Source organism: Molothrus aeneus, chromosome 30, assembly GCF_037042795.1.
Source record: "Molothrus aeneus isolate 106 chromosome 30, BPBGC_Maene_1.0, whole genome shotgun sequence".
In the NCBI taxonomy this organism is placed as follows: Eukaryota; Metazoa; Chordata; class Aves; order Passeriformes; family Icteridae; genus Molothrus; species Molothrus aeneus.
In genome coordinates this window covers 1,163,645-1,189,076 of record NC_089675.1, presented here as the reverse complement: position 1 = coordinate 1,189,076, position 25,432 = coordinate 1,163,645, and the positions used below count along the sequence as shown (strand labels likewise).

General features: G+C 59.9%; 3 protein-coding genes across 3 annotated transcripts in view; 1 reads left to right on the top strand and 2 right to left on the bottom strand.

Moving 5' to 3' along the window:
- The first annotated feature begins 11,426 nt into the window (after positions 1-11,426).
- On the top strand, positions 11,427-16,812 carry C1QL4 (complement C1q like 4). The gene is made up of 2 exons (XM_066567867.1): positions 11,427-11,948; positions 16,273-16,812. The coding sequence occupies exons 1-2, from the start codon at positions 11,430-11,432 to the stop codon at positions 16,450-16,452; spliced, it is 699 nt and encodes a 232-aa protein (XP_066423964.1). The 5' UTR covers positions 11,427-11,429; the 3' UTR covers positions 16,453-16,812.
- A 1,305-nt stretch (positions 16,813-18,117) lies between these two features.
- On the bottom strand, positions 18,118-23,559 carry PFDN5 (prefoldin subunit 5). Its single transcript, XM_066567858.1, has 6 exons — positions 23,461-23,559; positions 22,759-22,861; positions 21,793-21,824; positions 21,174-21,248; positions 19,913-20,018; positions 18,118-18,466 (listed from the first exon to the last, which is right to left on the bottom strand). The coding sequence occupies exons 1-6, from the start codon at positions 23,530-23,532 to the stop codon at positions 18,390-18,392; spliced, it is 465 nt and encodes a 154-aa protein (XP_066423955.1). The 5' UTR covers positions 23,533-23,559; the 3' UTR covers positions 18,118-18,389.
- A 1,059-nt stretch (positions 23,560-24,618) lies between these two features.
- ESPL1 (extra spindle pole bodies like 1, separase) overlaps positions 24,619-25,432 on the bottom strand; it is a 36,322-nt gene continuing 35,508 nt past the window's right edge. Inside the window, exon 33 of the mRNA XM_066567559.1 lies at positions 24,619-24,820. Coding sequence (XP_066423656.1) covers positions 24,619-24,820 — 202 coding nt within the window. The remainder of the gene's footprint in view (positions 24,821-25,432) is intronic.

Genomic DNA, 25,432 nt, shown 5'->3' with positions numbered 1-25,432 from the left:
GGGTTTAATCCCCCCATTTTTTAAGGTTCAATCCCCCCATTTTTTAGGGTTTAATTGCCCATTTTTTAGAGTTCAATCCCCCCATTTTTTAGGGTTTAATTCCCCATTTTTTAGGGTTTAATTGCCCATTTTTTAGAGTTCAATCCCCCCATTTTTTAGGGTTTAATTCCCCATTTTTTAGGGTTTAATTGCCCATTTTTTAGAGTTCAATCCCCCCATTTTTAGGGTTTAATTCCCCATTTTTTGGGGTTTCATTCCCCATTTTCCGGATCCGCCCCCCCCCCCCCATTCCCTCCCCCCTCCTCTCCCTCCCCTCCCTCCCCTCCCTCCCCTCCCCCTCCTCTGACAGCGCCTCCCCCGGGACCCCCGGGCACGCTCGGCTGGCCCGGCCGGGGGCGGGGGGGGGGGACATCAATCCTGGCATGGCAGCGACCGAGGGGGGGGGGCAGAGACATCGGGGGGGGTCCTGTCACATTTAGGGGGGGTCTTGACATATCTGGGGGGGGTCCTGTCACATTTGGGGCGGGTCCTGTCGCATTTAGGGCGGGTCCAGACACATTTAGGGGGGCTCAGACACATCCTGGGGGGGTCCAGACCCATTTGGGGCGGTCCAGACACATTTAGGGGGGCTCAGACACATCCTGGGAGGGGTCCAGACCCATTTGGGGGGGTCCAGACACATCTGAGGGGGCTCAGACCCATTTGGGGGTGGTCCAGACCCATTTGGGGGGGTTCAGACACATTTAGGAGGGGTCCAGACGCATCTCGGAGGGCTCAGACACATCTGGGGGGGCTCAGATACATTTGGGGGGGTTCTGTTCCTTTTGGGGGGTCCAGCCCCTCCAGACCCATTTTGGGGGGGGCGCACATTCATCTCCCAGCCCTTCAGAGCTTTTTGGGGGGGGGCTCAGAGCCTTTTGGGGGGGATCCCTACCCATTTTTGGGGGTCCCTAACCCCTTTTGGAAGGGTTTATCCCCATTTTGGGGGTCTCCATCCCCATTTTGGGGGTGTCCATCCCCATTTTGGGGGTGTCCATCCCCATTTTGGGGTCCCCCCAGCCCAGCCCGTCTCCTTCCCTCCCCTCCCCCCGCTCCCCTGCCCTCGCCCCCCCCCCCGCCATCGATCGGGAGCGAATCCCGGGATTTGGAAATGTCAGGATCGGCCTCGGATCGATCGGGGGGGGGGGGGGGGAGGGACCCTCCTCCTGCCCCTCCCCCCCCAACCCGGCCGGGGGGGGGTTGGGGCGATTTTGGGGCCATTTTGGGGCGATTTGGAGGCGATTTGGGGGGGGATTTTTGGGGGGGATTTTTGGGGGGATTTTGGGGTCCATCCCTTCCCCCCCTGCAATGGGGAACCCCCAAACCCTTCCCATCCTTTGAGGGGGGGTCCAGTCCCGTCCCCCCCCCCGTTACCCCGAAATGGGGCTGGGGGACCCCCGAAATGGGGCTGGGGGGACACAGGGGGGACACATCTGTGCATTTACACACCTGTGCATTTATACACCTGTGCACACTCACCTGTGCACACTCACACTCACACCCGTGCACACTCACACTCACCTGTGCACACTCAGCCCCTCCCCCCCGCTCTGTTCTGTTCAATGTCAGTGCTCGGTGGTCCCGCCCCCCCTGGCCACGGGAATTGGGATTGACAGTGCCTGAATCCCGAATAACCCATCCCGAATAACCCATCCCAAATAACCCATCCCGAATAACCCATCCCAAACAATCCATCCTTAATAACCCATCCTGAAACCCCAAATAACCCATCCTGAATAACCCATCCCAAATAACCCATCCTGAAACCCCAAATAACCCACCCCAAATAACCCATCCTGAAATAACCCATCCCAAACAATCCATTCCAAATAGCCCATCCTAAATAACCCATCCCAAATAGTCCATCCTGAAACCCCAAATAACCCATCCTAAATAACCCATCCCAAACAATCCATCCTGAAATCCCAAATAACCCATCCCAAACAATCCATTCCAAATAACCCATCCCAAATAACCCATCCTGAAATAACCCATCCCAAATAACCCATCCCAAATGAGCCATCCCAAAGAACGAATCCCAAATAACCAATCCTAAATAACCCAAGTGATCAATCCCAGATCCCAAAGAAGGAATTCCTAATAATTAATCCTAAAGAATTAATTTTAAATCCCGAACAAATGGGATTTAACCTGGTCCTGATCGTGAGGGAGGGGGGCAAAAATCCTAAATAAAACCCCCACCCTAATTGGAATTCCCAACACCTCCTGAATCCCAAAGAACCAATCCCAAATAATTAATCCCAAATAATTAATCCTAAATAATTAATCCTAAATAAATAATCTTAAGTACCAAATAAATGGGATTTAACCTGGTCTTGATTGCAGGGGCGGGGGGGGGCAAAAATCCTATTAAAAACCCCGAGCCCCCCCCCGCCCCCGCCCTAATTGGAATTCCCGACACTTCCCGAATCCCAAATCCCAAAGAACCAATCCCGAATCCCAAATTTACGGCTGTAGGATTGAACCCGACCCCATTAATCACCACGGGGAGGGGGGAGAAACCCTAAAAACCCCCCCGGGACCTCCCCGCCCTAACTGGGGCTGCGGGCAGAGCCTGAATCCCAAATCCCAGAGAAGGAATCCCAAAGAATGAATCCTAAAGAATGAATCCTAAAGAATGAATCCTAAATAAATGGGATTTAAATGCGGAGGGGGGGAGGAAATCCTAAAAACCCCCCCCCCACCCTAATTGGGGCTGCAGACACCTCCTGAATCCCAAATCCCAAATAAAGGAATCCCAAGGAATGAATCCTAAATAATGCATCCTAAATAATGAATCCTAAATAACAAATCCTAAATAATTAATCTTAAATCTCAAATAAATGGGATTTAACCGGGTTCTGATTGTGAGGGGGGGAATAAAATCCTAAAATCCCCCCCCGGGAGAGCCTCCCCGCCCTAATTGGGGCTGGATCGACACCTCCTGAATCCCAAATCCCAAATAAAGGAATCCTAAAGAAAGAATCCTAAATAATGAATCCCAAATAACAAATCCCTAATTAACGCGGGATTTAACCCAGCCCTGACCACGGTGGGGGAAATAAATCCTAAAAAAAACCCCCGGGGAGAGCCCCCCCCCCACCCTAATTGGAATTCCCGACACCTCCTGAATCCCAAATAACCCATCCCAAATAACCCATCCCAAATAACCCATCCCAAATCCTAAATAAATTTAAAAAATCCCAAATAAACGGCGCTGTCTGTGGGATTTAACCCGGTCCTGACTGCGGGGTGGGGGGAAAAAATCCTAAACACCCCCCCCCCGCCCTAACTGGGGCTGCGAACAACGCCTGAATCCCAAATCCCAAAGAATGAATCCTAAATAAGGAATCCTAAATGACGAATCCTAAATAAATGGGATTTAACCCAGCCCTGACCGCGCGGATGGGGGGGAAAATAAATCCTAAAAACCCCCCCGGGAGAGCCCCCCCCATCCCGCCCTAATTGGAATTCCCGGCACCTCCCGAATCCCAAATCGCAGGGAATGAATCCCGAGCAAACGAACCCTAAATGACAAATCCTAAATGCCAAATCCTAAATGATGGATCCCAAATTAACGGCGCTGTCCGTGGGTTTAACCCGACCCCATCCATCTCCCGGCCCGAGCGGGGGCGGGAATAAATCCTAAAAAAACCCCCCCGGGAGAGGCCCCCCCCGCCCTAATTGGAGCTGCGGACACCGCCTGAATCCCAAATCCCAGGGAAGGAATCCCAAAGAACGAATCCCAAATGAGGAATCCTAAATGAGGGATCCTAAAGAATGAATCCCAAATTAACGGGATTGAACCGCGGGCGGGGGCGGGAGGGGGGGGATAAATCCTAAAAGCTCCCAAGGGAAACCCCCCCCCCCCGCCCTAATTGGAATTCCCGGCACCTCCCGAATTCCAAATCCCAGAGAATGAATCCCAAAGAATGAATCCTAAATGAGGAATCCTAAATGAGGAATCCTAAATAAATGGGATTTAACCGCGGGTGGGAAATAAATCCTAAAAAACCCCCCCGGGAGAGCCCCCCCCGCCCTAATTGGGGATGGATCGGGGCTTCCGACACCCCCGGAATCCCAAATCCCAAAGAATGAATCCTAAATAAGGAATCCCAAATAAATGGGATTTAACCCGGTCCTGACCGCGGGGTGGGGGGGAAATAAATCCTAAAAAACCCCCCCATCCTAATTGGGGCTGCCGGCACCTCCCGAATCCCAAATCCTGAAGGGAATGAATCCCAAAGAATGAATCCCAAATAAGGAATCCCAAATGAGGAATCCTGAATAAACGGGATTTATCCACGGGAGAGGGCGGAAATCCTAAAAACCCCCCCGGGAGAGCCCCCCCGCCCTAATTGGAGCTGCCGACACCGCCTGAATCCCAAATGCCAGGGAATGAATCCCAAAGAACCCATCCCAAATAACCCATCCCAAATCCTAAATAATGAATCCCAAAGAACCCATCCCAAAGAACCCATCCCAAATAACCAATCCCAAATAACCAATCCCAAATAATGAATCCCAAATAACCCATCCCAAATAACCCATCCCAAATAACCCATCCCAAATAACCCATCCCAAATCCTAAATAACTAATCCCAAATAACCAATCCCAAATGTTTAATCCCGAATCCCAAATAAACGGGATTTAACCCAGCCCTGATGGCGGGCGGGAGGGAAAAATCCTAAAACCAGCGTGGCCCCCCCAGTGTCCCCCCAGTGTCACCCCATTGTCCCCCCAGTTTCACCCCATTGTCCCCTCATTGTCCCCCCATTGTCACCCCCAGTTTCACCCCATTGTCACCCCCAGTTTCACCCCATTGTCCCCTCAGTGCCCTGCCACTGTCCCCCAATGTCCCCCCATGGTCACCCCCCATTGTCCCCCCATTGCCCCCATTGTCACCCCCATTGTCACCCCCCATTGTCCCCTCATTGTCCCCCCATTGTCACCCCCATTGTCCCCCCAGTTTCACCCCATTGTCCCCTCAGTGCCCTGCCACTGTCCCCCAATGTCCCCCCATTGTCACCCCCCATTGTCCCCCCAGTGCCCCCCCAGTGTCCCCCCACTTTCACCCCAATGTCCCCTCATTGTCCCCCAAATATCCCCCCATTATCTCCCTGCTGCCCCCCCATTGTCCCCACAGTGTCCCCTCAATGTCCCCCCATTATCCCCCCCAGTGTCCCCCCATTGTCACCCCCCAGTGTCCCCCCATTGTCCCCCCAGTGTCCCCCCCATTTTCCCCCAAATTGTCGCCCCCATTTCCCCACATTTTCCCCCAGTGTCCCCCCAGTGTCCCCCCAGGGCTGTCACTCGCCCACCCAGTCCGTCACCCCCCCTTGGACCTGTCACCCCTGGATGTGTCACCCCCATGTCCCCCCCCCAGACCTGTCCCCCCCTCATCTGTCACCCCCATGTCCCCCCCCTCCATTTATCACCTCTGGACCTGTCACCCCCCCCTTGGATCTGCCACCCCCATCTCCCCTGTCCCCCATTTGTCACCCCCATTTGTCACCCCCCAAATCTGTCACCCCCCCATATCTGTCACCCCCCTCAGTTCTGTCACCCCCCCCGATTTGTCACCCCTGGATCTGGGGTGTCCTGGGGGGCCGCGGTGGCAGCTGGTGACCGGGCTGGGGACCGGGCTGGTGACAGAGCTGGTGACAGAGCTGGGGACGGCGGTGGTGGCGCTGTCCCCGCGGGGGGGGGACACGCGGCTGTTGCGTTATTCATGGGCTGGGCCCGGCCGCCACCGCTGGGGGGGGGGCAATGTCGCCTGTCCCCAACCCCCCCCCCCGCCACCGAGAGCGTCTGGGGGGGACAGAGGTGGCACAGGGAGGGGGGGACACCATTGTCACTTGTCCCCAAACCCCCCCTGTGGGGGACAGAGGTGGCACAGGGAGGGGGGGACACCATTGTCACTTGTCCCCAAACCCCCCCTGTGGGGGACAGAGGTGGCACAGGGAGAGGGGGACACCATTGTCACTTGTCCCCAAACCCCCCCTGTGTGTCCTGTGGGGGACAGAGGTGGCACAGGGAGCGGGGGACACCATTGTCACTTGTCCCCAAACCCCCCCTGTGGGGGACAGAGGTGGCAAAGGGGAGGGAAACTGAGGCACGGATGGGAGGGACCCACCCGGGAGGGGGTGAGACCCCCCCCACCCCCCCCCAAAGCCGGGTGCCACCAACCGAGGGAGCCCAAAGCTGTCCCCAAATCGGGTGACACAAAATGAGGGACCCCAAAAATGTCCCCAAACCCCTCAAACTCCGGTGCCACCAAATGAGGGACCCCAAAAATGGGACTGAGACCCCGGATCGGGTGACACCAATCGAGGGACCCCAAAACTGTCCCTGAACCCCCCAAACCCCAGCGCCACCGACCGAGGGACCCCAAAAATGGGACTGGGACCCCAAAAATGGGACTGGGGCCCCAAAACTCCGGGGCCACCGACAAAGGGACCCCAAAAATGGGACTGGGACCCCAAAACCGTCCCCAGACCCCCCCCCTCTGTCCCCTCTGTCCCCAACCCCGTCCCCGCCACCTCCCCCCCCCCCTAATTAGCGCTTCCCCCCCCCTCCCCGCTAATTAATTCCCTCATTAAGGCCGAGGCGGCGCGGGGGGGACGCGCGGGGGTGGCAGCGCTGTCCCCTCAATGTCCCCACCCCCCGGGAGGCGACATCGAGCTGGAATCGCGATAGAGCCGCGATTGTCGCGATTGTCCCCAAAGGGGGGACAGGGGAGGGGACAGAAATGGGCGTGGGAGGGGAGAAAATGGGGAAAAATCGGTGGGAAAAATTTTAAAAAAGGGTAAAAAATGGGTGGGGAAAATAGAAAATAAATAAAAATATATGGGAAGCATAGGAATGGGTAAAAAACACGTGAAAAACAGAAAATGGGTAAAAAAATAGGTGGGGAAAATGGAAAATGGGTAAAAAATAGGTGGGAAAATAGAAAATTAATAAAAATATATGGGAAGCATAGGAATGGGTAAAAAATAGGTGGGAAAATAGAAATGGGTAAAAAAAATAAATGGGAAGCACAGGAATGGGTAAAAAATGCATGGAAAAGAAAAAAATAGGTGGGAAAAATAGAGAATGGGGAAAGAAGGCTTGGGAAACAGAAAATTCATAAAAGAGCACATGGGAAACACAGAAAAACACCAAAAAAAATTCCATGTTTGAATGCACGGGAAAGGCAGGAAATGCACCTGAAATAGGCTGAAAATACACCCAAAATACACTGAAAATACACCTGAAATACACTGAAAATACACCTAAAATATACCTGAAATACACCCAAAATGCACTAAAAATACACCCAAAATATACCTGAAATACACCCAAAATACACTGAAAATACACTTGAAAATACACCTGAAATATACTGAAAATACACCTGAAATACACTGAAAATACACCTGAAATACACTGAAAATACACTGAAAATACACTGAAAATACACCTGAAAATACACCTGAAATACACTGAAAATACACCTGAAATACACTGAAAATACACTGAAAATACACCTGAAAATACACCTGAAATACACTGAAAATACACCTGAAATACACTGAAAATACACTGAAAATACACTGAAAATACACTGAAAATACACCTGAAATACACTGAAAATACACCCCAAATACACCCAAAATACACCCAAAATGTGCACACGCACACAGGGATGCACACGCGTGTGTTCAGGGCTGGAACATGCATGGAGCGAGCACACATGGAGCTCACACTCACACTCACACTCACACTCACACACTCAGAGCTCACACCCCCAGGATGTTCACACTCACCCAGAGCTCACACTCACACAATGCACATGGGATGCACGCGTGCACAGAGCTCACACACACGGGATCACACATGTGTACAGAGCTCACACACACACCACACGTGCACAGAGCTCACACACACACACGGGATCACACACGTGTACAGAGCTCACACACACGGGATCACACATGTGTACAGAGCTCACACACACACACACGCGGGATCACACACGTGTGCAGAGCTCACACACGTGCACAGAGCTCACACACAGGATCACACACGTGCACAGAGCTCACACACACACGCGGGATCACACACGTGTACAGAGCTCACACACGTGTACAGAGCTCACACACAGGATCACACACGTGTACAGAGCTCACACACGTGTACAGAGCTCACACACACACGCACACGGGATCACACACGTGTACAGAGCTCACACATGTGCACAGAGCTCACACACAGGATCACACACGTGTACAGAGCTCACACACGTGCACAGAGCTCACACACGTGTACAGAGCTCACACACAGGATCACACACGTGCACAGAGCTCACACACGTGTACAGAGCTCACACGCATGGCCTGAGCTCACACACAGGATCACACATGTGTACAGACCTCACACCCAGAACTCTCACAGGATGCACAGACACGCACAGAGCTCACACTCACACACGGAGCTCACACTCACACAGAGCTCACACTCACACACATGGAGCTCACACTCACACGGAGCTCACACTCACACAGAGCTCACACTCACACACATGGAGCTCACACTCATAGGGCACACACGGAGCTCACACTCACACACACGGAGCTCACACTCACACACCTGCCCGGGCCCTTCACTCTCACACCTGAAATACACCCAAAATACACCTGAAATACACCCAAAATGTGCACACGCACACAGGGATGCACACACGCACATCTGCACATCCACCTTGCACACTCACACCTGCACACACTCACACCTGCACACACTCACACCTGCACACACTCACACCTGCACACGCTCACACCTGGCCAGGCCCTGCACGCTCCCCATGGGCTCCCCCTGCAGACCCCCCCCCCCACACACGCGTGTGCAAACGCCCCCGGCCCCTCCAGCACGGGACCCCCGGTACCAGAGGGGTCCCCGAGCCCCGGGATGGCGCTGGGAGGGCCCCAAACCCCCCCGGTCCCCCGTCCCAGCCCTTGCACACCCAAACCCCCCCCGGTCCCCCACCCCAGCCCTTGCACACCCAAACCCCCCCCGGTCCCCCATCCCAGCCCTTGCACACCCAAACCCCTCCGGTCCCCCACCCCAGCCCTTGCACACCCAAACCCCCCCCGTTCCCCGTCCCAGCCCTTGCACACCCAAACCCCCCCCGTTCCCCGTCCCAGCCCTTGCACACCCAAACCCCCCCCGTTCCCCGTCCCAGCCCTTGCACACCCAAACCCCCCCCGTCCCAGCCCTTGCACACCCAACCCCCCCCGGTCCCCGTCCCGGCCCTTGCACACCCAAACCCCCCCCGGTCCCCCATCCCAGCCCTTGCACACCCAAACCCCTCCGGTCCCCCACCCCAGCCCTTGCACACCCCAACCCCCCCGTCCCCCGTCCCGGCCCTTGCACGCCCCCCTTGCACACTCACCCCCCCCGGGCCCCCCCGCCGCCGGCCCCTCCCCGCCCCCGCCGTGCCCGGGGCCGTCGGGCGGGGCGGGCGGAGCGGGGCTCGCTGCGGGCGCGGCGGCGGCACCGGCCGCAGGTACCGGGGGGGTCCGGCCTGGGGGGGCTCCGGGACCGCGGGGGGACCCCCGGGAGATGCCCCCGGTGCTGCCGCCCGGGGCCGAACCCGCGGGACACAGCGGGGACAATCCCGGGGGGGACAATCCTGGGGACCGATCCCGAGGGGACAATCCCGGGGAGAGAAACCGGGAGGGGACAATTCCCAGGGGAGAATCCCGGGGGACAATCCCGGGGGACAATCCCGGGGGTGCCGCTCCCCGCGCGTCACTCACGGGAACTTGGGGAGAAGTTGCCCCGCGCGTCGTGGCGGGGCCATCGCGGCTCCATCCCCGTTCATTCCCGGCTCCATCCCGGTTCCATCCCGGTTCATTCCCGGCTCCATCCCGGCTCCGGTCGTGGTTCCATCCCGGCTCCATCCCGGTTCATTCCCGGTTCATTCCCGGTTCATTCCCGGTTCATTCTCCGTTCATTCCCGGTTCCATCCCGGTTCCATCCCGGTTCATTCCCGGCTCCATCCCAGCTCCGGTCGTGGTTCTTTCACGGTTCCATCCCGGCTCCATCCCGGTTCCACCCCGCCCCGGTGCCGGTTCCATCCCGGTTCCGGTGGCGGCTCCATCCCGGCTCCGGTTACATCACCAGCTCCCACCCCGGCTCCGGTCCTGGCTGCCGCAGGAGCTCCGCTCTGACTCCGTGTCCGGCTGCGCTCCCAGCCCGTGCCCGCCTCCGCTCCCGGTACCGGCTCCGGCCCCTCCGCCAGCGCCGCTCGCGGCTCCGCCCGCGGCTCCGGCCCCAGCCCCGCCGCCGGTCCCGTCCTCGGCCGCAGCCCCAGCCCCGCTCCCGGTGCCGCCGCCGGCTCCGCCCGCAGCCCCGATCCCGTTCCCGGCCCCTGATCCCATTCCCGGCCCCGTCTCTGCTGTGGGTCCCCTCCCCGGCTCCGCCCGCAGCCCCGGCCCCATTCCCGATCCTATTCCCGGGCTCATCCCGGTTCCTGATCCCATTCCCGATCCCGTTCCTGATCCTATTCCCGGCTCCCCATCCCATTCCCAGCTCCTGATCCCATTCCCAGCCCCTGATCCCATTTCCCATTCCCGGCCCCGTCTCTGCTGTGGGTTCCAGCCCCGGCTCCGCCCGCAGCCCCGGCCCCATTCCCGATCCTATTCCTGACCCCATCCCCGACCCCATTCCCGCTCCCAGTCCCATCCTCGGCTCCATCCCCTCCCTGCGTTTCACCCCCGGCTCCACCCTCACCTGCAGCCGCTGTCCCCATCCCTGTCCCCATCCCTGTCCCTGTTCCCATTCCCAGCCCCATCCCTGTCCCCATCCCTGTCCCCATCCCTGTCCCCATTCCTGTCCCCACCAACTCCAGCCCCATCCCTGCTCTGTCCCCATCCCCATCCCCATCCCCACTGCCATTCCCCCCTCATCCCCATTCCCACTGCCACCAGCAGCCCCATCCCCATCCCCATCCTTGTCCCCATCCCCATCCTTGTCCCATTCCCATCCCTGTCCCCTCCCCATCCCTGTCCCCATCCCCATTCCTGTTCCCATCCCCATTCCTGTCCCCATTTCCAGCCCCATTCCCTGTCCCCATTCCCCATCCCCAGCCCCATCCCTGTCCCCATTCCCTGTCCCCATTCCCCATCCCCAGCCCCATCCCCGTCGCCATCCCCAGCCCCATTCCCTGTCCCCATTCCCCGGCCCCGTCCCCGTCCCCTCCGGCGCTCCGTGCTCTGCGGGCGGCCTCTCGCCGTCTCCTCCGCTCGCCACCATCGCTCCCAAGGGCGACGAGGACCTGCTGGCGCTGGCGGCGTCGCGGCTGAGCCGCAGGAAGCGGGTGGCCGGCGTGGCCATCGGCGTGGCCATGCTGCTGCTGCTGCTCGTGGCCATCCCGCTGCTGGTGCACGGCTCCAAGGCGGCCGCGCACTACGAGATGCTGGGCAGCTGCCGCATGGTCTGCGACCCCTACCCCGAGCTGCCCCCGGCCGCCTCCCCGCCGCCCTTCCCGCCCGCCGCTAAGGGCGAACCGGGCCGCAAGGGCCGCGCCGGTCTCCGCGGGCCGCCGGGGCCGCCGGGGCCGCGGGGACCCCCGGGAGAGCCGGGCCGGCCGGGCCCGCCGGGACCTCCGGGGCCGGGGCCGGGCGGGTACATCCCGTCCTTCTACAGCCCCAAAATCGCTTTTTACGCCGGCCTGAGGAAGCCGCACGAGGGCTACGAGGTGCTGCGCTTCGACGACGTCGTCACCAACGTGGGCAACTACTACGAGCCCTCGAGCGGCAAATTCACCTGCCCCCTGCCCGGCATCTACTTCTTCACCTACCACGTCCTGATGCGCGGCGGGGACGGCACCAGCATGTGGGCCGACCTGATGAAGAACGGGCAGGTAACGGGACCCCCCAGCCCGGGCTGCAGCCCCGGGTTTGCTTTGCAGCCCCGGGTTTGCTTTGCAGTCCCGGGTTTGGTTTTCAGCCCCGGTTTTCATGCCCGGGTTTGCTTTGCAGCCCCGATTTTCATCCCCGGTTTCGGTTTTCACCCCTGATTTTCACCCCCCGCTTTTGAGCCCTCGGTTCTCAGCCTCGGTTTTCTCCCCCTACTTTTCACCCCCGCCCGTTTTCGCCCCCCGGTTTTCACTGCCCGGTTTTCAGCCCCGGTTTTGGTTTTCAGCCCCAATTTTCATCCCCGGTTTCGGTTTTCACCCCCCGGTTTTCGCCCCCCGAGCCCCCAGCCCGGTTTTCAGCCTTCGGTTTTCAGCCCCGGTTTCGGTTTTCACCCCTGGTTTTCACTCTCCCATTTGCACCCCCCGCTTTTGAGCCCTCGGTTCTCAGCCTCGGTTTTCTCCCCCCACTTTTCAGCCCCCCACTTTTCGCCCCCCGAGCCCCCAGCCCGGTTTTCACCTCCTGCTTTTCACTCCCCGGTTTTCATCCCTGGTTTCGGTTTTCACCCCTGATTTTCACTCCCCGGTTTTCAGCCCCGGTTTCGGTTTTCACCCCTGATTTTCTCTCCCCCATTTGCACCCCCCGGTTTCCCCCTCCCTGATTTTCAGCCCTCCCTTCTCAGCCTCGGTTTTCTCCCCTCCAGTTTTCACTCCCCGGGTTCGGTTTTCACCCCTGATTTTCACTCCCTGCTTTGCAGCCCCGCGTTTTCTCCCTCCGGTTTTCAGCTCCGATTTTCAGCCCCCGGTTTTGACCCCTCCAAGCCCCCAGCCCGGTTTTGACCCCCCCAATTTTCACTCCCCGGTTTTCATCCCAGTTTTCACCCCCCGGTTTTCACTCCCCGGTTTCCATTCCCAGTTTTCAGCCCCGGTCTTGGTTTTCACCCTTGATTTTCACTCCCTGCTTTGCAGCCCCGGTTTTCCCCCCCGATTTTGAGACCCCGATTTTCAGCCCCCGGTTTTCACCCCCCGAGCCCCCAGCCCGGTTTTCACCCCCTGTTTTTCACTCCCCGGTTTCCATTCCCAGTTTTCACCCCTGATTTTCACTCCCTGCTTTGCAGCCCCGGTTTTCATCCCTGGTTTTCAGCCTCGGGGCTTTTAGTCCCGGTTTCCACTCCTCGGTTTTCACTCCCTGTTTTTTTAATCCTGGTTTTCACCCTCCAAGCCCCCAGCCCGGTTTTCACCCCCGGTTTTCACCCCCGGTTTTCACCCCCTGGTTTTCACTCCCCTGTTTTCACCCCCGGTTTTCACCCCCGATTTTCACCCCCTGTTTTCACTCCTGGTTTTCACCCCCGATTTTCACCCCCCCAGTTTTCACCCCTGGTTTTCACTCCCCTGTTTTCACCCCTGGTTTTCACCCCCTGGTTTTCACTCCCCTGTTTTCACCCCCGGTTTTCACTCCCCGATTTTCACCCCCCCAGTTTTCAGCCCTGGTTTTCCAGCAGCCTCGGGGTTGTTGTTTTGCCCCACGGCGGTTTTGCTGTTTTGTTTTGGGTGATTTTAGGTTCCCATCCGGGTTCGATCCGTTCGTGATTTCCCATCCTCGGTTCTGCTCCATCCCAAATCCCCACATCCCATTTCTCCCATCCAATCCCCTTCCCCAAATTCCCATCCTGCTTCCCCCATCCCTGATTTCTCCTTCCCAGTTCCTCCCCATTCTCACATCCCATTCCCTCCCAAATTCCCATCCAATCCCCCCCAGCCCCGATTCATCCCCCCCAGCAGCCCCATTCCCATTTTCTCCATCCCAAATCCCATCCCTGATTTCCCATTCCCATTTTCTCCATCCCAAATCCCATCCCTGATTTCCCATTCCCATTTTCTCCATCCCAAATCCCCACATCCCATTTCTCCCATCCAATCCCATTTTAAATTCCCATTCCCTGATTCCCCATCCCCAGTTCTGTTCCTTCCCAGTCCCACTCATCCAATTCCCTCCCAAATTCCCACCCTTTCCCCCCATTCCTGATTCCCCTGATCCCATTTCCCCCATCCAATCCCGCCCAAATTCCCGTTATTTCCCCCATTCCCTATTTTCCCATCCCCATCCCCAGATCCCATTTGCCCCATCCAATCCTGCCCAAATTCCCATTATTTCTCCCCATTCCTGTTTCCCCATTCCCAGATCCCAATTTCCCCTCAATCCTGCCCCAAATTCCCGTATTTCTGCCCCCAAATTCCCACCCTTTCCCCCCCAAATTCCCATATTCCCCCCCCCTCAAATTCCCACCTTTTTCTCCCCAAATTCCCACATTTTCCCCCTCAAATTCCCATATTTTTCCCCCCCAAATTCCCACCCTTTCCCCCCCAAATTCCCACATTTTCCCCCTCAAATTCCCACCCTTTTTCCCCCAAAATCCCCACATTTTTCCCCCAAATTCCCATTCCATTTTTCCCATCCCGGATTCCCGGGGGGGGACAGGAGCTGTGTCCCCCCCGCTCCCTTTGTTCGCTCATCCCAGACTTTTCCCATCCATTTATTCTGGAAAAATCCAAGAAAAACAAACAAGGATTGATGGGGGGGGGGGGTCCCTGGGGGGCTTGGGGGGTTCCGGGCTCGTGCTCAGCGCTGAGGGACCCCCCCCAAACCCCCAGAGCCCCCCTGGGAACGGGGAGGGGGGAAAACTGGGAATGGGAGGGGGGATTTGGGATTGGGGATGGGAAATCAGGGAAAGAATGGGAATTTGGGGAGGATTGGGTGGGATTGGGGAATCAGGGAACGGAGGAAAGAACGGGAAATTGGGGGGGATTTAGGGAGGGATTGGATGGGGGAAATGGGGTTTGGGAATCTGGGAGAGGAGGATGGGGAAAATGTGGGGGAAAAAAGGGAATTTGGGGGGGATTGGGGGGGATTTAGGGTGGGATTGGATGGGGAAATGGGATGGGGGATTGGGGATGGGGATTCTGGGAAAGAAGGGGAGTTTGGGGGGGATTGGAGGGGAAATGGGATTTGGGATTGGGAATAGGGATTCGGGGAAAGAACGGGAATTTGGGGGGCACTGGATGGGAATTTCGGGGATTGGATGCAGGAATTTGGGGCCTCCAGGGGGGACCAGGATTGGGGAATGAGGGAAGGAGCCAGAGGATGGGAACGGGGGGGTTGGACAGAGGGGACAATGAGGGGGGGGTGACAGCCCTGTCCCCCCGTGCAGGCCTTGGGGACAGCTGGGCCTTGGGGACACCCCCACCGTGACCGGGGGGTCCTGCTGGGCTCATTCCCCGTTCCCTCACCTCGGGGGTGCCGGTGACAGCTGGGGCAGGTGACAGCAGGGGCAGGTGACAGCTGTGTCCCCTGCCAGGTGGGGTCAGTGCCAGGTGTCGGTGCCAGGTGGGGTTGGTGACAGCCCTGTCCCCCACTGCCAGGTGGGGTCCCACTGATCTCAATGGGGTCCCCCAATGAGGGGGCAATGGGGTCCCACCTTGCAGGGCGTTGGTGCCAGGTGGGGTGGGTGACACACGGTGTCAGTGCCAGGTGTGGTGGGTGCCAGGGGTGTCAGTACCAGGGGTGTCGGTGCCAGGGGTGTCAGTGCCAGGTGTGGTGGGTGCCCAGGGGTGTTGGTGCCAGGTAGGGTGGGTGACACATGGTGTCGGTGCCAGGTGTGTTGGTGCCAGGGGTGTCAGTGCCATGTGGGGTGGGTGCCAGGTGTGGTCGGTGCCAGGTGTGGTCAGTGCCAGGTGTGTCAGTGCCAGGGGTGTCAGTGCCATGTGGGGTGTCAGTGCCAGGTGTGTCAGTGCCAGGTGTGTCAGTACCAGGGGTGTCAGTAACAGGGGTGTCAGTACCAGGGGTGTCAGTGCCAGGTGTGTCAGTGCCAGGTGTGTCAGTGCCAGGTGTGTCGGTGCCAGGGGTGTCAGTGCCAGGTGTGTCGGTGCCAGGTGTGTCGGTGCCAGGGGTGTCAGTGCCAGGTGTGTCGGTGCCAGGGGTGTCGGTGCCAGGTGTGTCAGTACCAGGGGTGTCAGTGCCAGGTGTGTCAGTACCAGGGGTGTCAGTACCAGGTGTGTCGGTGCCAGGGGTGTCGGTGCCAGGGGTGTCAGTACCAGGGGTGTCGGTGCCAGGTGTGTCAGTACCAGGGGTGTCAGTGCCAGGTGTGTCGGTGCCAGGTGTGTCGGTGCCAGGTGTGTCAGTGCCATGTGGGGTGTCGGTGCCAGGTGTGTCGGTGCCAGGGGTGTCGGTGCCAGGGGTGTCAGTGCCAGGTGTGTCAGTACCAGGGGTGTCAGTGCCATGTGGGGTGTCGGTGCCAGGTGTGTCGGTGCCAGCCCCGTCCCCTCCCCATGGCAGGTCCGTGCCAGCGCCATCGCCCAGGACGCCGACCAGAACTACGACTACGCCAGCAACAGCGTCATCCTGCACCTGGACGTGGGCGACGAGGTGTTCGTCAAACTGGACGGGGGCAAAGTGCACGGCGGCAACACCAACAAATACAGCACCTTCTCGGGCTTCATCATCTACCCCGACTGACCCGGGACCCCCCAAAATAACCGGGACCCCCCAAAAACCGGGACCCCCCAAATACAGCACCTTCTCGGGCTTCATCATCTACCCCGACTGACCCGGGACCCCAAAAACCGGGACCCCCCAAATACAGCACCTTCTCGGGCTTCATCATCTACCCCGACTGACCCGGGACCCCCCAAAAACCGGGACCACCCAAAAACCGGGACCCCCATGTCCAGCACCTTCTCCAGCTTCATCATTGACCCCGAGCGACCCCCGGGGACACCGGGACCCCCCGGGACCCCTGGGGACACCCCTGGAACCGGGACAGCCCCGGGAACCCCCCGGAACCAGGACCCGACTGACCCCAAACTCCAGCACCTTCTCCGGCTCCATCATTGACCCCGAGCGACCCCCGGGGACACCGGGACCCCCCTCAGGACCCCTCCCCCCCCGCCCCGGTAACCGGGACACGCCCCCGACCCGCAGTGACCCCCCCGGGACCCCCCCGGGACGGCCCCGCCCCCGCCGGTGACAGCGGTGACACCCCCGCCCCCCCCCCCGCGTGGCAGCGCCCCCGGGGGTGGCGGGGGGGTCCCAGTTTGTCCCAGTTTGTCCCAGTTTGTCCCAGTTTGTCCCCAATAAAAGGCGCCGGGGTTGGATCGCAGCAGCTCTGCCTCTGCTGGGGGTGGAGGGGACACGGAGGTGGCACAGGGGACACGGAGGTGGCACAGGGGACAGCCGAGGGGGGAGGGGGGGGACGCAGGGGTGACACAAGGGACAGCCAGCGAGGGGGGTGGTGGCACCTCCAGGCCGGCCAGAGATCTCCCCACGGCTTTTGTGTCACCCCCGGTGTCACACATTGTCACCTCCCGCCGTGCCGGCTGTCAGCGGGGACAGGGACAGGGACAGTGACAGGGACAGTGACAGTGACAGGGACAGGGACAGTGACAGGGACAGGGACAGGGACAGGGACAGTGACAGGGACAGGGACAGGGACAGTGACAGGGACAGACACCCCCCGGCTGTGCGGGGACAGCGCCACCCCCTGGGGACACGCTGGGCTGGCGGGGGGGTGGCAGCAGAGCCCGAGCCCGGTGGGACACAGGAACCCCCTGGCCCTGTCCCCAAATTCCAAATTGTCACCAGCGCGGCCCTGTCCCCAAATTGTCACCACCCTGACCCTGGCCTCCAATTGTCACCACCCTGGCCGTGTCCCCAAATTGTCACCACCCTGGCCGTGTCACCAGCCCTGTCCCTGTCCCCAGCTTGTCACCATCCCCACCCCATCCCCATCCCCTCCTGTCCCTGTCCCCATCCCCGTCCCCTCCTGTCCCCATCCCTGTCCCCATCCCCTCCTGTCCCCATCCCCTCCTGTCCCTGTCCCCATCCCTGTCCCCATCCCCTCCTGTCCGTGTCGCTGTCGCCACCTCGCGGCCGCTGCCGGGAGGACGCGGCTCGGGAAGGATTTGGGGAGGGGGCTCAGCCCCCCCAGGACCCCCCAAACACCCCCAGGGTCCCCCCCTGCCCCCCCAGAGGGAGGGACTCCATCCCCAAATGTCCCCAAATGTCCCCAAATGTCCCTGAATGTCCCCAAATGTTCCCAGAGCCCCGGCCAGAGACCCCCCCCCCCCCCAAACCCGGGGGTCTCCCAAACCCGGGACCCCCCCAAAAAAACCCCAGAGCCCCTCGGAGCCGTCTCTGCTTTATTCCAGGAATGGTACAAAACGAGGGGGGTCGGGATTTTGGGGAGGGGGCTGCACCCCCAAATCCCCCGGGCAGGGTTTTGGGGTGGGGGCTGCACCCCTAAATCCCCTGGGCAGGGTTTTGGGGTGGGGGCTGCAGCCCTAAATCCCCCGGGCAGGGTTTTGGGGTGGGGGCTGCACCCCCAAATCCCCCGGGCAGGGTTTTGGGGTGGGGCTGCACCCCCAAATCCCCCGGGCAGGGTTTTGGGGTGGGGGCTACGCCTTGGCCCCCCCCGGGACCCCCTGAGCCGCCGTCAGCTGCTGCAGCTTCTGCGTCATCATCTCCAGCACGGCTGGGGGGACAGGGTCAGGGGCCACCCCAAAAACGGGGGGACCCCAAAACTGGGGAGGGGTCAGGGGGGCATGGGGGGAACCCTGGGAGGGGGGAAAGGGGGACCCTAAAAATGGGGAGGGGTCCCAAAAACAGGGGAGGAAAGAAGGGGGACCCCAAACCCAGGGAAAGGGGGAAAAGGGGGGACCCCAAAACAAGGGGGAGGAAAAGGGGGACCCCAAAACCAGAGGGAGGAAAAGGGGGGACCCCAAAACAAGGGGGAGGAAAAGGGGGGACCCCAAAACAAGGGAGAGGAAAAGGGGGGACCCCAAACCCAGGGAAAGGGGGAAAAGGGGGGACCCCAAAACAAGGGGGAGGAAAAGGGGGGACCCCAAAACAAGGGGGAGGAAAAGGGGGACCCCAAAACCAGGGAAAGGGGGAAAAGGGGGGACCCCAAAACAAGGGGGAGGAAAAGGGGGATCCCAAACCCAGGGAAAGGGGGAAAAGGGGAACCCAGAATCTGGGAGGGGGAAAGGGGAACCCCAAACCCAGGGGAGGGGTTGTGGGTGGGGGGGTCCTGAAAGCGGGGAGGGGTCAGGAGGGAACTGGGACCAAGGAGAGCACCCCAAAAGTGAGGAGGGGGAAAGGGGACCCTGGGACTGGGGGGTCCCCAAAAATGGGGAGGGGGGGAAGGCCAGGGGGTGTTTGGGGAGGTCCTGAGGGTCGTGGGGTATTTTGGGGGGTCATGGGGTATTTGGGAGGGACCAAGGGGGTGTTTGGGTGGTCCTGGGGGTCTCAGAGGTATCTGGGGGTGTCCTGGGGGTGTCTGGGGGTGTTCCAGGGGTGTCTGGGGGGGTCTCAGGGGGTGTTTGGGGCACTCAAGGGGTTTTTGGGGGTGCTGGGGGGGCTATTCGGGAAGGAGCAGGGGATATTTGGGGGGGCTCAGGGGGTGTTTGGGGGTGTTTGGGGGAGTCCTGGGGTATTTGGGGGGCTCAGGGAGTGTTTGGGAAGGGGTCAGGGGGTATCTGGGGGGGCTCAGGGAGTGTTTGGGGGTATTTGGGGTGGCTCTGGGGGTATCTGGGGGTCTCAGGGGGTATCTGGGGGGGCTCAGGGGGTATTCGGGATGGGGCAGGGGGTATTTGGGGGGGCTCAGGGAGTGTTTGGGGGTATTTGGGGGGGCTCAGGGAGTGTTTGGGGGTATTTGGGGGGGCTCATGGGGTATTTGGGGGCCTTGGGGGGGGTCCCAGGGGTATCTGGGGTGGTCCTGGGGGAGTCCTGGGGTGTCTGGGGTGGCTCAGGGGGTGTTTGGGAAGGGGTCAGGGGGTGCTTGGGGTATCTGGGGGTGTTTGGGAAGGAGTCAGGGGGTCTCAGGGGGTCCCAGGGGGTGGCTCTGGGGGTCTCAGGGGGTGTTTGGGGGTCCCAGGGGTCTCAGGGGGTGTTTGGGGGTCCCCAGCCCAGGGGCACCCACCCTGTTTCATGGCGTGCTTCTCCTGCAGGGCCGGTTGGATTTTCTCCATCTGCCGCGTCAGGAATTCGATTTTGCGCTTGAAAAACGCCCGGGCGTCGTCGGCGGACTGGGAACGGGGAAAGGGGAAAAATTGGGGGAAATTGGGGAAAAACTGGGGGGAAATTGGGGGGAAAATTGGGGAAAAATTGGGGGGAAATTGGGGGAAATTGGGGGGAAACTGGGGGAAAATTGGGGGAAAATTGGGGGGAAATTGGGGGGAAATTGGGGGAAATTGGGGGGAAACTGGGGGAAAATTGGGGGAAAATTGGGGGGAAATTTGGGGGGAAAATGGGGGAAAATTGGGGGGAAAATGGGGGAAGATTTGGGGGAAATTGGGGAAAAATTGGGGAAAAATTGGGGGGAAATTGGGGGGAAATTGGGGGGGAAATTTTGGGAAAATTGGGGGAAAATTAGGGGAAAATTGGGGGAAAATGAAGGAAAGTGGGGTGGGAATGGGGGAAATTGGGGGAAAACAGGGAAAATTAGGGGAAATTGAGTGGGAAATGGGAGAAAACAGGGAAAACCAGGGGAAAATGGGGAAAATGAAGAAAAAGGGGAAAATAGGGTAGGGAAGGGGGAAAATGAGGTGGGAATGAGGGAAAATGGGATGGGAATGGGGTGAGAGGAAGAATCAGGGTGGGGATGGGGGGAGAGGGAGAAAATGAGGAAATGGGGGAAACAGGATGGGAAAAGGGGTGAAATAAGGGAAAAAATGGGGGGAAAATGGGTGGGAAATGGGGGGAAAAATGGGTGGGAAATGGGGGGAAAATGGGTGGGAAATGGGGGGAAATAAAGGAAAAAATGGGTGGGAAATGGGGGGAAAAATGGGTGGGAAATGGGGGGAAAAATGGGTGGGAAATGGGGGGAAATAAAGGAAAAAATGGGTGGGAAATGGGGGGAAAAATGGGTGGGAAATGGGGGGAAAAATGGGTGGGAAATGGGGGGAAATAAGGGAAAAAATCGGTGGGAAATGGGGGGAAAAATGGGGAAAAATGGGTGGGAAATGGGGTGGGAAAGTGGGGGGAAATAAGGGAAAAAATGGGTGGGAAATGGGCGAAAATAAAGGAAAAAATGGGGGAAAATGGGTGGGAAATGGGGGAAAAAAAGGAAAAAAATGGGGGGAAAAATGGGTGGGAAATGGGGTGGGAAATGGGGGAAGGGGGAAATGGGATGGACGGGTGGAAATGGGGGTCCCCAGCCCCCCCAAACGCCCCCTCCCCACCTTCTCCACGTAGTACCCGGTGCCCACGTCCACCAGGACTGTCCGTGTGTCCTGGAGCTTGCCTGGCACGTACATCTGGGGGGGTCATGGAAAACGGGGGGCACAGGGGGTACGGGGGGCACACAGGGGGGTACGGGGGGGTACGGGGGGCACACAGGGGGTACAGGGGGGCACACAGGGGGTACAGGGGGGTACAGGGGGGCACAGGGGGGCACACAGGGGGTACGGGGGGCACACAGGGGGCACACAGGGGGTACGGGGGGCACACAGGGGGTACAGGGGGCACACAGGGGGTACAGGGGGCACACAGGGGGCACAGGGGGGTACAGGGGGGCACAGGGGGCACACAGGGGGTACAGGGGGGTACAGGGGGGCACAGGGGGCACACAGGGGGTACAGGGGGCACACAGGGGGTACAGGGGGCACACAGGGGGCACAGGGGGGTACAGGGGGGCACAGGGGGCACACAGGGGGTACAGGGGGCACACAGGGGGTACACAGGGGGCACACAGGGGGTACAGGGGGGCACACAGGGGGTACAGGGGGGTACAGGGGGGCACAGGGGGTACAGGGGGCACACAGGGGGTACAGGGGGCACACAGGAGCAGCCAAAGGATACGGAGCTGGTGAGAGGCACCAGGAGATCTTTGCCTGTGGGACAGGGGGGGTCAGGATCCCTCAAAGAGCCCCAAAATCCCCTCCCCGGGGTCTGCTTGGCTTTGGGGACCCCGCTGGGGTTTGGGAACCACCCCTGGTTTGGGGGTCCCCATCAGGATTTGGGGTTTGGGAATCACCCCTGGTTTGGGGACCCTCATTAGGATTTGGGGCTCCCCATTAGGATTTGGGGTTTAGGAACCACCCCTGGGTTTGGGGTCCCCATTAGGATTTGGGGCTCCCCATAAAGATTTGGGGTTTAGGAATCACCCCTGGGTTTGGGGACCCTCATCAGGATTTGGGGTTTAGGAGCCAACCCTGGGTTTGGGGGTCCCCATTAGAATTTGGGGATCCTCATTAGGATTTGGGGCTCCCCATTAGGATTTGGGGTTTAGGAACCACCCCTGGGTTTGGGGTCCCCATCAGGATTTGGGGTTTGGGAACCACCCCTGGGTTTGGGGTCCCCATCAGGATTTGGGGCTCTCCCCCAGCTCCCTCTGGGTTTGGGGACCCGCCTTGAGTTGGGGACCCCCCCCTCCCCATCAAGATTTGGGGACCCTCCCCATGCTGGGGACCCCCCTTAGGTTTGGGGAACCCCCTCAGAATTTCCCCTCCCCCCCTCAGGATTCCCATCAAGATTTGGGGACCCTCCCCACCTTTGCCCCCCCCCAGTCAGGATTTGGGGGATCTCCCCCATAATTTAGGATCCCCCCCCTCTAATACTTGGGACCCCCCCCCGGATTTTGGGGAAAATTTGGGACACCCCAAATCCAAATTTGCACTCCCGAGAATTCACAGACCTCCCATAGGATTCACAGCTCCCCATCACAATTTGGGGGCTCCCCCCACATTTTAAACCCCCGGATCCAGATTTGGGGGATTTTGGGGAGCCCCCCCATGAGGATTTGGGGTTTTTTTGGGGTTCCCTCACCCTCGTTGCCTTTGTGCAGCACATTCAGGCACTCCTTGGCCTCCACGAACTTGGTCTGCACCACCTTGAGCTGCGCCAGGGACGAGGACAGGAACTCCACCTCCTGCGGGGATTTCGGGGGGTCCCGGGGGTTTGGGGGGGTCCCAGGACTGAGGGGAGACCCCCGGGGTCGGGAATGGTCCCAAAGGGATGAGGAGGAAGCGACGCTTTCTGGGGAGGGGGTCCCTGAAACTGGGGTGGGGGCCAAGGCCTGGGGGGCACCCAGAGCCTCCCCAACCCCAGAGCCCCCCAAATTCCCCTGCAGCCCCTCATGATCTGCCCCAGCTGCGACCCTCAGGACCCCCAAAACACCCCCAAAACTCCCCCAGCCCTCATCCGGCCGGGACCCCCCGACCCCCAGGCCTCAGGACCCCCCTCAGGACCCCCAAAACGCCCCCAACCCCCCCCAAGCCCTCCCAGCCTTGCTCCAGCCGGGACCCCCCGACCCCCAAACCTCCCTCAGGACCCCCAAAACGCCCCCAACCCCCCCCAAGCCCTCCCAGCCTTGCTCCAGCCAGGACCCCCCGACCCCCAAACCCCCCTCAGGACCCTCCCATCCCCGCATCTCCTCCACCCACGCTCCCCCCGCATCCCCTACCGGGACCCCTTCCCTCTCCACGACCCCCAAACCTTCCCCAAGCCCCTTCCCGAGTCCCCCCGGACCTGTTCCAGCTGCCCCTTGAGCAGCTCCAGCTGGGGCAGCCCCAATTCCCCCACGCTCACGGCCTGCGCCATCTTGGAGCGCCCGCCCTCAGCCGGGGCCGCGCCCGCCGCCACAGCGGCCCCTGGCGGCTCGGAGGACCGGGCCCCCCCCAGCCGTGAGGGCGCCCCCTGGCGGCTCGGAGGACCGGGCCCCCCCCAGCCGTGAGGGCGCCCCCTGGCGGCTCGGAGGACCGGGCCGGTGTCCTGAGACAGCGCCCCCTGGCGGCTCGGATTGGGGGGAGCCCAGGAAAAGATTTTTGGGGGGTCCAGGAGAAATTTGGGGGGCCCAGAAAGACTCAGGAGGGGTCAGTGCAGAGGCAGCAGCTTTATTGTTGCAAAACAGCCAAATAAAAACAAATTTTGTTAAAAACGTCGTTAAAATTTGGTTAAAATTAAGGCAATTCCAACCCTCCCCTCTCCCCTTCAGACAGCCCAAAAATCGCCGCGGGGTGTAAGCCCCTAAATTGTCACCAGAGGTAAATGGGGAGACCCCAAAAGTAACAAATGGGGGACTGCAAAGGCCACAGGTGGATCCCAAAAGTGATGGGAAGACCCCAAAACTCCCCCCAGGCAATGGGGGCACTCCACTGCACTGGAGTGCCCCTCACTATAAATATAAATAACGTGGAGGGACCCCAAAGATGCCAAAGGGACCCCAAACCCTCACTCCCGGCAATGGGGGAACCCCAAAGGGACCCCAAATCTTCACTCTAGGGCAGCTCTGGGTAATGGGGGAACCCCAAAGGTACCAAAGGGACCCCAAACCTTCACTCCAAGCAATGGGGGAACCCCAAACCCTCACTGTAAGTAATGGGGGAACCCCAAAGGGACCCTAAACCCTCACTCCAGGCAATGGGGGAACCCCAAAGGGACCCCCAACCCTCACTCCCGGCAATGGGGGAACCCCAAACCCTCACTGTAAGTAATGGGGGAACCCCAAACCCTCACTCCAGGCAATGGGGGAACCCCAAACCCTCACTGTAAGTAATGGGGGAACCCCAAAGGGACCCCAAACCCTCACTCCAGGCAATGGGGAAACCCCAAAGGGACCCCCAACCCTCACTCCCGGCAATGGGGGACCCCCAGAATCACCGAGGGCCCCCCCAGAGCGTGGCCCCCTCAGCAGAGGCTGACCGGGAGCCCGTAGGCCACGGGGGCGGCCCCGATGAGGGATTTGAGGCGCGGGGCCTGGCGGGCCTGGGCCAGCTGGGGCAGCAGGGGGGTCCCGGGGCCGCCCCCCAGCCACCCCCGCAGCAGCGCCTGCGCCAGCCGGTCCAGGTCCCGGTCCGTGACATCCCACAGGTTCCCCAGCACCAGCGGGCTGGAAACGGGCAGGGGAGACCCCAAAATGGGGATGTGAGAGCCCGGGGACAGAGAGAGACACGGCCCAGACAGAGAGAGGCCCCAAAACGGGGCTGTGAGCACAGGGAGAGCCCCCAAAAGTAAAGAGACACCCCAAATCACCAGAGCCCCAAATGCCCCCCCAAACTCAGCACCCAGAGCCCCCCATGAAAACCCAGAGCCCCCAAAACCCTCCAGAGCTCCCTAAACCCCCAAACCCCGAAACCTCCAACCCTCAATCCCCCAAATCCCAGACCCCCAATTCCAATCCCCCAAATCCCAAACCTGCAATCCCAAAACCACCAGCTCCCAATCCCCACCTCCAAACTCCCAATCCCCCAAGTACCAATCCCCAACTCCAACCCCCAAATTCCAAATCCCCAAACTCCAAATCCCCCCCAAACCTCAACCCCCAAACCCCCAATGCCCAATCCCCAAACCCCAATCCCCAAACCTCCAACCCTCAATCCCCCAAACCCCCATTGTCCAAATCCCCAAACCCCAAAGCCCAAACTCCAAATCCCCCAATCCTCAACCCCCAAATCCCCAATCCCCAATTCCAACCCCCAAACCCCCAATCCCCAAACCTCCA

Bases quoted from the DNA above. Each gene is read 5' to 3' on its own strand.
- C1QL4 (XM_066567867.1), top strand. From the start codon at position 11,430: ATGCTGCTGCTGCTGCTCGTGGCCATCCCGCTGCTGGTGCACGGCTCC. The intron at 11,949-16,272 runs GTAACGGGACCC...TCCCCATGGCAG, and splicing joins ACCTGATGAAGAACGGGCAG to GTCCGTGCCAGCGCCATCGC.
- PFDN5 (XM_066567858.1), bottom strand. From the start codon at position 23,532: ATGGCGCAGGCCGTGAGCGTGGGGGAATTGGGGCTGCCCCAGCTGGAG. The intron at 21,825-22,758 runs GTGAGGGAACCC...CCTGTCCCACAG, and splicing joins GCTGCACAAAGGCAACGAGG to GCAAAGATCTCCTGGTGCCT. The intron at 18,467-19,912 runs GTGGGTGCCCCT...CTGTCCCCCCAG, and splicing joins GAAGCACGCCATGAAACAGG to CCGTGCTGGAGATGATGACG.